This window comes from Trichogramma pretiosum, unplaced genomic scaffold (assembly GCF_000599845.2).
Source record: "Trichogramma pretiosum strain Unisexual culture from Peru unplaced genomic scaffold, Tpre_2.0 scaffold24, whole genome shotgun sequence".
NCBI classification, from domain to species: Eukaryota; Metazoa; Arthropoda; class Insecta; order Hymenoptera; family Trichogrammatidae; genus Trichogramma; species Trichogramma pretiosum.
Genome location: NW_019641611.1, coordinates 487,563 through 499,440, shown reverse-complemented (window position 1 = coordinate 499,440; position 11,878 = coordinate 487,563). Strand labels below are relative to the sequence as shown.

Below are 11,878 nucleotides of genomic sequence, written 5' to 3'. Positions count from 1 at the left end.
CTGTCATTTCATTGGGCACTGAGACACACCGAATTATATGCGTAAACTAATAAATTTAATCATGCTATGTGGTTTTGACAATTTTACAATTCAAATTTGTCACTCATTATTCACATCTAAATACTTTAGTTAATTTATGCATTCAAATATTATTAGTAACTGATTATTTTATTTTTTAATTATATTTTAATTAATTATTGGAAATCATTCGGAAAATCCAACGTTTTTAAAAATAAGGATAAACATTGTTGACGCATGCGTTAGCAAAATTAACCTCAATTTTTATAGTATCAGTCATCAGCTGTTTATTTGCGCGTCCTAAAGCAGCCGCCGAAGTAAACGGATTCAATGCGGTCTCAGACCATCGTTGTCAAAGTTATTTTACTTGAGAATTCTGCTTAATTTTTTTAACTTATTCAACTTTATGAAAGCTACGATATAAAGTGTAGATAAAAACTCACCAAGGTACATCATATTTTTGTACTTCCTGAAATATTAGGCATTAATGGCAGAAAATTTGTTTTCTAGCAATGAGAATATCGGATGACCGGACTTTATGTAAATGAAGGAAAAACTGCTTTTTAGATTTAAACAAACTTAAACGTAAAAAAATAAGTTAACAAAATGTCTCTATCGCCGAAAGACTTGGCGAAGCTCATGGATCTTCTGGATGAGGATACTAACGCTAGCACATCGTTAGAAAGTTTATCGAATCAATTGCACACGATTTTTCCAAGAGAAGAACGTTTCAAAGTTGGAATGACCTTACTTCTTTTGCTACAACATGTAGATTTACTTCCAAGAGAGTTGCAAAGAATAATTGCTGTAGCCATGTTATTTGATCTCTATAAGGGTGAACCATTGGCCTCAACACCCTTTGCTTCTGTAAGTTATCTCACTTGAAATAATCATACATTTTTGAATCTTTTTTGACCAAACTGTGTAATTTTCAGGTATTTGTATATATACTAAAAATTCCGGGAGATAATCTTGATAAAACTCATTTTTCTGGTCACATTCCTGTTTTATCAAGATGTGAAAAATATTTAATAGCTAGTTTAATGGGTTTTGGCTACAAAGAGATGATGAAAAAAAATCCAAGACAAATAATAGAAGAGCTTTATCCCCTTCCAAATCCACCACCTTGTGATTCTACTGAATTGCAATTGAAATTATCAGAGCGTTTTTCTGAACTACCAGCAATTGAAAAATGTGGAAATCCAGTTATTATCTCTGACAGTATTGACAGACCAAAAGTGGGAATCACCAATAACGAAGATTCAAAAAATACAAGTAAAAGTATATTAGAAGAATTAGTAGTTGGAGATCCTCCAGCTTATGCCCAAAGTTATCAGCCAGAATTTTTAAGACCATCTCCTCCTTTACTAAAATCTACCCTTGATGAGATACCATGGATGAATGTCATAGAACCAAGCCAATTTGAATTAGAATATGATACAAGTATGTGTGTTTCTAATTGTGCTGGAGCTGAAGCAAGAAGACTCATGGGTAGAGCTTTTAAAAGTGTACTAACACTGCAGCAGCAACAATCACTTGTTACTGAACTTCACAAGGATCCAAAACTTGTGTATCATATAGGTTTAACACCTTCTAAATTACCTGATTTGGTTGAAAATAATCCCTTAATAGCTATTGAAGTACTTTTAAAGTTGATGCAATCCAATCAAATTACTGAATATTTCAGTGTATTGGTTAATATGGAAATGTCATTACATTCTATGGAAGTAGTCAATAGACTAACAACTACAGTTGATTTACCTACAGAATTTGTTCATCTCTATATTAGCAATTGTATACAAACTTGTGAGACAATCAAAGATCGTTACATGCAAAATCGACTTGTCAGACTTGTTTGCGTCTTTTTACAATCCTTAATCAGGAATAAAATAATTAATGTTCAAGAACTATTTATTGAAGTACAAGCTTTTTGTATAGAATTTAGTCGAATTAGAGAAGCAGCTGCTCTATTTAGATTGTTAAAGCAACTTGAATCTGGTGACACTGCTGGACTTAATGCAGCACCACCAACCAAAAAATTAGAGACTAATTAAATTAGTTAATAATTATTTTATCATAAGTTCAATCATTATCTACCAGAAAAAATGTTCTTGAATTGTCAAATTTCAAAAATCTACGATGTACTTTCTCAAGAAATTTGACTTTGATGTTCTGTAAGATTTTTTTAAAAATAATTGGTATTTATGAACGAAAAATGAAAAAACTCATGTTATGAAACATGTTAAAGTATTCAAAGAAAGTTATTATTTATATTAAAGTGAAATAGTAAGTAAATACTACAATTTTTTTTTTGATATTATCAAATTGATAATGTTTTGGGAAATTCTGAACACGTCAAAAAACTAGAAAACTTACATCATATATAAATCTGTAAATTCAGTTATAAGTTCATGGAATAAAATAAAATAGCTTTATTTATACAATTTTTATTATTATCATTTTTTTTTAATAACATGATTTCTTCAATTTTCTACTTTTGCAACGGGGCATAGGAATTATTGAATATACAAACAGTACAAATTTTTTACATAAGTGCTCTGAATTTCAAATTTAATCCAATTTATCAGTCAAGAAAAGTACTCCAAAAATGGTTTAACAAGATAATAATTAAACCTTGACAAATTTTCGAAACATGTTTCATATGTTACAAGCACAATTTAAATTTCATGAACATACAAGGACTTTCGAAAAGTTTGTTTTCTCACTACTCATCACGAGTATCATTGAAATTACAATCACAATCTAAATTCTAAACTTTGAAATAATAAAAAACGAACAATTATTAGTAAAGATCTTTTCTATAATATACCATCACATACAAAATTTGTACATATATACATATAGTATAGAATCTTCTAAATTGAAATCTTAAAAAATTCTAAGTATATAAATATTACTTAAGAAATATAAGATCACTATGCTATATTATAACAATATTTAATTTACTCTTAACCGTGCAAGGTTAAATTTCTCAATTGCATTCTTAATAATACTATTTACAAAATTCATCTATAACTTTTTACATGCATGTATTCATCACAACAAAACAGCAATCATGTTTTTTGAGCTGTCATAAAATCTTCAAGAAATTCATGTGCTTATGCTAGGTAGTTTTTTCGGTACTTCTTTATTTAACTTTCGCATAAAACACTTCAAATCCTTCTTCGTTTGTTTCGGTTCGATAATTTTATCAACTTTACCAATTTTACTAAGTTTATTTATTTTACTTCTCGATTTCATTTTAAATTTTTCAGATGCAGCAGCAGTCATAACAGATCGAGCCTTAGGCTCAGTCGCTTTATACTAATCATCCAATTTTTTCTTCTTTCTTTTTTTCTTCTTTTTGTCGTTGTAGGTGGCTTGCTTTTTAACTATACAGGGTTTACAGTACCAATTTTCATTCTCTGCCGGAGCTATTTGAATATTCACGCAAGTCCTAAAAATTAAAATAACATGATTTAAAAATTCCAATTTTGAATAAAAAATCAGATTTTCTTATTCTTACCAATGATACCAAGCATCACAGTCATCGCACCCAATCATAGGCGAACCATCGTCCTGCTTTTTGCAACCAGGGCAAATCCAAACTGTTAGACCTGTAGTCTGATCCTGTTATAGTTAAGGAGTTACAATTTTTATTCTCAAAAGTTTTATGAAAGTAGAATTTAGCTCAATCCATCTAATAAAAGCTTAGAAACTTGAGCTAATTGAAATTGTGCTCAGCATAGAGTTAAAAATTGAATTTATCACTTCTTTTTGCATCACGGTAATTTTATCATTATTTTTGGAGGGACAATGAAGGTCGATGAAGATGATGAAATGTTGATGTAGAATCGAAATGAATTGATCTTTCAGTATTATCGATTTTATAATTTCAAGTGAGAGAATTTGATCCCCAATGATAAGTAAAGCGAATAATATGTGGAAGTTTTTATCATCATACTCTCGATATCGATAATAGTAATTCCTGTACGCGCAGCTAAAATTTGAAATTTTGTCGTCTTGTAAACATTCTCGTTTACTTACCACTGTCACGCCAGGATGAGAAAGCGGTAAAGCGAGAATTCCGTTTTCTTTATCTTCTTTTGTAGCCTCTTTTTGGGATGCGTTGTCAACTTTAGACTCTGTACCACGAAAACGATAGTCTTTCTTTAGTTATAACTAATTTACACTTTTTTTTTGTAATATTATTCAAACTACTTCATGCCAAACGTGCTACACCGTAAAACCATTAAATAAATACGGTCAATAAAAAACTACAGTTTCACAGAATTATAATCGCTGTGATAAAAATAAATGCTACAAGAAAGTAAAGACAAAAAAGAATAAGCTGTGAATTATCGCCAATCGTGCTAAGTTTTAAGACGATTTAATTTAATCAAATTCTAATTAATAATAAAATGTGCGGAAAATATGAAGTAATTCGTTCAGAAAAAGCGTCAAGTTGAGATCTTTTTTTTTAAAACTACAATTGCTTTTCATTCACTACAATATATCTTTGATCGATGATACCAAAGTTATTAAGTTATCGTAAAATAAAATTCATTATAAAGCTGAACAATCTGAAGACCTTGACCATTTCACAATCAAACAATAAAACGATTTAAGAAATTCTAGATCATGTAAGAATAATGTTTGTAGACGAATAAAAATGTAAATGAAGAAAGACACGAGGAAGTGACAAAAGAAATCGAAGCCATCACCTATTAAAAGATGTTGAAAAATATAAAGAGAAGAAAAGAGAAAGATGAGATGCTCTAATAAAATCAGTGATTACAACAAAAGTCATGTATGGATTTTGATGAGTTTTAGGAAAAGAGTTAGGATTATTTTCTTCTGTTTCTTTTTATCTTTTGACGCTCATTAGATGGATTGGCCAAAATTGTTGCCATGGAACGTAATTAACGAACGTTTAATTGTTAAAGAATTACAATCTTTTTTTTTTGCCAAAACAATTCAAGTTTACTAAAATAATTAAAGGAAATTTAAAATCTGTAATTAAATCAGTACTATTTCTTCAAGTATGTCACCAGAATTTAAAGTAGTATCATTTATGTTCCATGACTTTTTGTTTTAAAATGTTCTAAAATACTTACTGTATAACGGAATTCCGTATTCTTTTGTGTCTCATAAGAAGAATTACTGTAAGATGTATTGAAAGTAGGAAAGGATTTAGAAGGTGAGGGCTCTCGTACAGGTAATGCTTTGAATATGGGTTTTTTCATGTGGGTCATGGGAGTGTGGTTTGTACTAGAAAAACAAGCGTCTGCCAAACCAGTATACGTTATTTCATCCTCCATTCTCTTACTTGACTTCTGTTTAGGTGGTCTTGTCACTAGAGCCGATATCCTTGCAAGCTCAGGAGCTGGTTCATTTTTAACTTCTTCTTCGGGCTTTTTCGGAGGTTTTATCGTTCTAAAATCGATGATAATGCAAAAATAAATAAAATTATTTTAAATAGTAAAGTAGTCAATTTCTAAAATCTTCACATACATTTTTTTAGTTAAGGCACTATCAGGTGTGGGAGGTCGAGGAGAACCTCCAGCTGGTCCCAATTTGAGCGTAATTTTGGGAACACCTTCAGACATTTTATCTTCTCTCTACAACAAATAAGTTAATAATAAGTTTCACGTGTACATTATTTAAAATAAGTCATAACGACACTTACGAGTTTTTTCAATGCTTCCTTCTCTTTTTTCTTCTCCTTCTTTTCTTTCTTTTCCTTAATTTTTTCCAATTTATCTCTCTTATCGCTTTTATCTTTCTTTACCTTTTCTTTTTCGCCTTTGTCTTTATGTTTCTCTTTTTTCTCTTTCTTCTTTTTCATCTTATCTTTCTTTTCTTTTTTGTGTTCTTTCGATTTCTTTTCCATTTTATCAAGCTTCAAAGATTTTGATGACCCAGGTGTCGATAGATCCGGAGGCAATAGTGGTGCTGGTACATTGGGAGAAATTAATACAGAGGACGCCGGAACGAGAGGTGCAGGTACTGTAGCTGAATTGTTAATTGAAGGAATTGGAGTTTGTGGTGTATGAGACGTCGAAAATGGTGCTTTGGTTTCCATTCGATCGCCAGAATTACTTATTCGTATTGATGATACTCCTGGCTCTTGATGCATTAAAGGAGTATTATGCTGGAGAGGTGGCCTGAAGAAACGAGGTCTCATATTGTTCAGCATACCCGGCATTGCTGCTGTATTAGGTGGTCCCATCATTAAGGGAAATACAGGTTGAGGAATCAATCCAGGCGCTGTCGGTTGGAAAAATGGGAAAGGCATTGTAGGAGGTATTGCTCCTTTCGCTGCAGCTGCAATTATGGCTGCATTTGATACTGCTGAGGACACATCCGATACTTGAGGGGTTTTTGGGCGATCCAGTAGATCGGGGTTACCCATAAAATCTGTAGACACGCGCATCTGAAACGTTTCGATTAAAAAATTTTCCCGTAAATATGTTTAGTTATTTAAAATAAAATAAATAATTTATAAGTAATTTTACCTTCTTAGAATTAAGAGCGGTTTTAATCTTTGGTATCTTCTTCTTTTTCTCACTTTTTTCTTTCTTTTTCCTTTTATTTGATGGTGTATTGTGATTGAGTATTGGCGTTGAAGTATTAGAAACACTCAAATCAGAAGATTTCGGTGTACTTGGAGGGCTAGGTAGTGATGGATTTTCATGTACGCAACCATCTGAATCCGTTTCACTACCTGTTTTTGATGGAACATTGTCGTGAAGCATACTATTGTTTAAAAGAGATCCTTTACGATCCTCTTCTTTAATACTAGATACTGTTGAAAGAGGCGATGAATCTCTGGATCTTGGCTCAACTTTTGGCCTTACAAAGGATGGGCTTACATCTCGTTCCTCTTTAGGTTTCGAAATTTTCTTAAGAATATTAAGTTTCTGTTTGTTAGGTTTAATAGGCAATTTATCAACAACTTCGTCTTTGCAACCATTTAATGAATCGAATTTATTCGATTTATTAATTTCTTCATCAAAATTCTTATCTGTTTTGATAAAATTGGCTTGCATGAAATTTTTGAGATTTCTTGCACTTTCACTGAGATCTATACCTAAAATAAAAAAGTAATTAAAATTGATACCATAAAGTAAAAAGTATAGAGCATTTGAATTAGTAGATTTCAAACGTTACAAAAATAGAAAAATTATTTTACCTGCATTGGAACAGCCAGGAACTACAGGAGCTGCTCTTGCATTCGATTTTATTGCTTTAGGTTTGATAAAATCTTTTGTAGAAACCTTTGAATCAGAAACTTCATCAGCATGGAGTTTTGGTTTGAATAATGTACTCTCTTTAGGTATTCTTTTCTTTTTTGTATCTTTAATTTCCGGTTTAACATTTTCCAACTGTTCAGATAATTTTTTAGGGATTCTCTTGAGTTTTTTTTCCACCTTGATTTCCGGTGCAGCTACAATGGGAGGATCATCTTCACATGGTTCATCAACTTCATCACCTTCAACAGGTTCTTCAACTTGCTCTTGGTGTGGTGTTCTAGATTCAGGGAGTTTACCTTCCCGTGCAGTAGAAAGGAATCCAGACGTGGTCATCATTACACTTCGAATTTCTCGTAATGGTCTTCCTCCATCTCCACTTTTTTTAATACGTTTAGATGAAGGACTCTCTAAAATGCTTGGATCGCCTGGTCTCTTGAAAATACCTTGTGGTGATGCTTTGTTCAAACTATCATCACTTGCTGTTCCATTTTTAGTAATTGAAGTGTTATTCTCTGCACCATCATCTTCTGACAGATCAACAGATTCACTTGCATTAGACATTTTTTCAGCATCCAATTCTTTGTTTTCTTGTTCATATTCTTCTGTAAAAATTATTTATATTTAGTTTTCGATAGTCTAAAATGTATAGATAATTATTTCACATAATTATGTGATTTATATAAAATATCTTAAACAAAATAGTTTAAAATTTTATAACAAAAAATTAAATGATTATATTATGAAAGGAATTTTAGATTCATTTAAATATTATTATGATAATTGAAGTAAAATTGTATTGATTATTTTACCTTCATCTTGTGGATACATTGCAGGTAAATGTTCATGAACATGTCTAGGTCGAGTAACTACCTCTCGACTTCCAGGTTTTAAGAAATTCAAATGATTTTCTCTTGCCACAGGCAATTTTGGTACAGAAATGGCACATGGTACTGATTTGATATTTTTTACATATTCCTCTAATTCACCTACATCAACATTCAATTGCTGAAATGCTAAACCCAAATCATCTAGGTTTACCTCGTTTCTACCCACTAAAAAATTGAATTATTGAATAATTATTGATATTTCTTTGTTTTCAAATTAAATTTTGAATTTCAAACCACGTACAAGCTGTGGCATATTGAGAAGTAACTTTAGAGACTTGATACATATACTCTTGCAGAAGATCAACTAAAAATTCCAGTGGCGTCGAAAGTGTAGAATGCCATCCTACGTTCTGAGCAATCTGTGCCACCACCACTTTTAGAACCGACCTTGTATACTCAGAAGTCATTTTGATTCAGTATCTGTAAAATTATAATTTAGTTGTTAATTTAATAATAATTTAATTGCAATTCTAACAGCAATATTCATCGATTAACTATTTAAGAAACTAATCACAAATTAAATACAAATTTTGACAATTTAAAGCAATATATGCTTTCATCATATATCACTTAACTTGTACACTTATATAGAAAAAAATAAGATATGACCGTATATGACATTGAGAAAAAATAATTCTAAAACTTGTTTATACAATATTTTCACTGTCAATCAATTTCAAACTTCATAATTGAATAATTCAGTTTTGAATAATATAGTAGCATAAATCTATTTCAACATATAGGCTAACCTAAATCTTAAAGTTATTTGATTTCTTCTTGTATAAGAAATTCGTCTTATTACTTTATACTTTTTCAACACTTGAAAAAAGAATCAAAGCCAAAATTTTATTTATCATAAGGATAAAAAATATTGGAGGACTATTTACTAATTCAAAATCATATTTAACTGTTTGTTTTATTTTTTTTTTTTACAAAGAGTTACAAAGAGTAACAAGAAGTACACATGATAAAAGGTCTTTAAAAGCCATAGGCCATCTTTAAACATCGTTTAATAAGTGTGGCAACTGATAGAACACAATTTTCATGAATGAAAACCCAAACAAAATGTACACATGACAGGTACAACAAACTGACTCTATTGCATGGTTATCCACACTGTTGTGGATTTTGTAGTGCAGCAACCTCGGGTAAGAGTGTGACCAGTAATGCGAGGTAATGCAAGTGTGATTGATTCAAAACAATAAACATACAGATGTCGAAGAAGAAAAACACTCATTTCATTTTTGTCAATACGTTGTGATAATGTTACGATTGATAAAATTGAGTACATAATCATTCACTTACAAAGTAGTGTGAAGCAATGAGGCACATTGATAATTAACGTGTGTCTTGGAATCAAAACACTGTAAAACCAACAACAATCACGTAGGCGCCGAGTTACACGGTCAAATAAATGAATCTATTGACAATCACTACTCGGGGCCAAGTGATGTGCGTCGTTGTTTACAAAGAAACATGGATTTGTGGCGTGGGTAAGCCTTCCTTATTCCACGATCAAGACTCGATGCGTCTCGTGTTCACGACGGTGTGGCCGCCATCTTGATCAGTGGTGGACTGCTCGGCTGCTCTAGGCTTTGGCCTGGCTGACGCGTCAAGCGAGCGCCGCTGCCGCACTGAATTCACATCGCACCTACGGCGCATACGCAAGATGGCCTTTTCTGTTAAGTGGGGGTGACTGGCGGCTGACAGTGACCACTAATGCAGTTACCATTTTAACGCCGTAGCAGTCGATCGTCAACATCGGCGTATCGGCGGCGTGTTTAGGTTGAATTTGACTTTTGAGCGAGCAGGCGAGCGTGTCGATTGTCGACAGTCGAGACATAACATAGCAAGTACATGACACAACGACCCCCCTCTGTATATGCTTGTTTGGGCTTTCGGAGCAACAAACTTTACTGCTCATGAACATGTTAGAAAAGCCGCACGACGATTGGGACACAGTTATTTGAGTAGCAGATTATCCTTTAAATTGTAAACTTATTCTGCGTCACTTTAGAAATGATAATTTGCTCGGCACTGTCTTCTCATTATTTCAACGTGTTTACATAAACGAAAAAGATGTTGTGACCTACGTCCTAAAAGCTGTCACGCCTTTTCGTTGCATGAAACTCAACAGTTTCTCAACATTGTGATTCATCTAATAAAACGAGGTGCTTTAGTCTCTTGTTTAGTAAATACGCTGAGATAGGGTTTATCAGTTTATAACCTGTTGGATTCCGGCCGGTACTTCAATTAGCGAATTAAAATATAATTATTTTGTTATGATCTAGTGATTAAATCATTGACCCTTAATTGTTTACAGTATATTTTTCAGTATTATAAGGTTTTGCAAGATGATTCGTGCCCAGGATGTTTTGTTTACCAAGTATTTGTACATTACTTATGTTGTAGGATTGTATTGGTAAAAAAGATCAGACATTATATTGATAATTAAAAATTTTTTGTGTAAATTAATTTATACATTTTTATTCAGGATCGTTTCTATATCAATGGTATTTGTCAACAAAGCTTTACTATCAAGTGATAAAATACATCTTGATGCTCCTCTTTTTATTACATGGTTCCAATGCTTAACTTCAGTTGGAATTTGTGTAACACTAAAGTTCCTTTCGAAAGTATCACCAGATAAGTTCTCATTTCCAAAGGGAAATCCTTTTTCTCGTGATATCATTAAAAAAGTCAGTATATGCTTAGAGTAGTTTTCAAAAATATATATTTCTATTTTAATTTATAAAATTATCACTTTTATTAAAGATACTACCCTTGTCATGTCTGTTTATTGGCATGATAGCAAGCAATAATTTATGTTTAAAGCATGTTGGAGTTGCATTTTATTATATTGGTCGATCTCTGACAACAGTATTCAATGTAGTTTTCACCTACTTAATATTGGGTAAGTTTTAATGTAATAAATTTCTTATTGCAGTACATAGTTGATATGTTGATATTTGAAAATGTATTTTTCAGGAGAGAAAACATCAAAGAAGACAATTGTTTGTTGCTTAATTATAATTTTTGGATTTTGGTTGGGTGTTGATCAAGAAGGTGTGGCTGGATCTTTATCCATTGTCGGGACCTTCTTTGGGGTTCTAGGATCCTTGACTTTATCACTATATTCGATTCAAACTAAAAAAGTACTTCCTTTAGTAAATCAAGAAATTTGGTTGCTGTCTTACTACAATAATCTCTATGGTGTTTTTCTTTTCATACCATTAATGATGATCAATGGAGAATTAAATGTTGTGTATGAGTATGACAGAATAGCTGATTTACATTTTTGGGCTGCTATGCTTTTAGGTGGTATTTGTGGTTTTAGTATTGGATATGTAACTATGCTGCAAATCCAAGTAACATCTCCTTTAACTCATAACATTAGCGGAACAGCAAAAGCCTGTGCACAAACTGTTCTTGCTACTTATTATTATAATGAAAGTAAACCATTTTTATGGTGGTTAAGCAATTTAATAGTTCTTTGTGCAAGTGCTGGATATGCAAGGATAAAACAATTAAGCATGGTTCAACAGATGTCTAAAAATATTGCTTACAGTAAAGTGTGACAAAGTTCAATATAATGAACGAATAAATTATGACAGTTTAGTTATATAAAAATCAATTGTAAATATATTGTATATGTATACAGATATAAATTATATGAATAAATTTTAACCAATTTAAAATATTAGACCAATTGAGCTT

At 31.8% G+C, this 11,878-nt stretch overlaps 3 protein-coding genes across 4 annotated transcripts; 2 read left to right on the top strand and 1 right to left on the bottom strand.

Moving 5' to 3' along the window:
• Positions 1-57: 57 nt before the first annotated feature.
• On the top strand, positions 58-2,353 carry LOC106648422 (CCR4-NOT transcription complex subunit 11). The gene is made up of 3 exons (XM_014365321.2): positions 58-465; positions 529-885; positions 954-2,353. Exons 2-3 carry the CDS (start codon positions 625-627, stop codon positions 2,070-2,072), a joined length of 1,380 nt encoding a protein of 459 aa, XP_014220807.1. The 5' UTR covers positions 58-465; positions 529-624; the 3' UTR covers positions 2,073-2,353.
• A 96-nt stretch (positions 2,354-2,449) lies between these two features.
• LOC106648421 (transcription initiation factor TFIID subunit 3) lies at positions 2,450-9,736 on the bottom strand. 2 transcript variants are annotated; one of them, XM_014365318.2, is made up of 10 exons: positions 9,467-9,736; positions 8,403-8,581; positions 8,084-8,326; positions 7,214-7,876; positions 6,537-7,111; positions 5,708-6,454; positions 5,533-5,639; positions 5,136-5,454; positions 3,545-3,648; positions 2,450-3,475 (listed from the first exon to the last, which is right to left on the bottom strand). In XM_014365318.2, exons 2-10 carry the CDS (start codon positions 8,566-8,568, stop codon positions 3,343-3,345), a joined length of 3,057 nt encoding a protein of 1,018 aa, XP_014220804.1. In that variant the 5' UTR covers positions 8,569-8,581; positions 9,467-9,736; the 3' UTR covers positions 2,450-3,342. The 2 variants fall into 2 exon arrangements, with proteins under 2 accessions (XP_014220804.1, XP_023314395.1); XM_023458627.1 differs by lacking the exon at positions 9,467-9,736 and adding an exon at positions 8,911-8,929.
• A 580-nt stretch (positions 9,737-10,316) lies between these two features.
• Positions 10,317-11,872, top strand: LOC106648233 (GDP-fucose transporter 1). The gene is made up of 5 exons (XM_014364957.2): positions 10,317-10,405; positions 10,485-10,583; positions 10,656-10,860; positions 10,937-11,075; positions 11,150-11,872. Exons 2-5 carry the CDS (start codon positions 10,516-10,518, stop codon positions 11,737-11,739), a joined length of 1,002 nt encoding a protein of 333 aa, XP_014220443.1. The 5' UTR covers positions 10,317-10,405; positions 10,485-10,515; the 3' UTR covers positions 11,740-11,872.
• Positions 11,873-11,878: the final 6 nt, after the last annotated feature.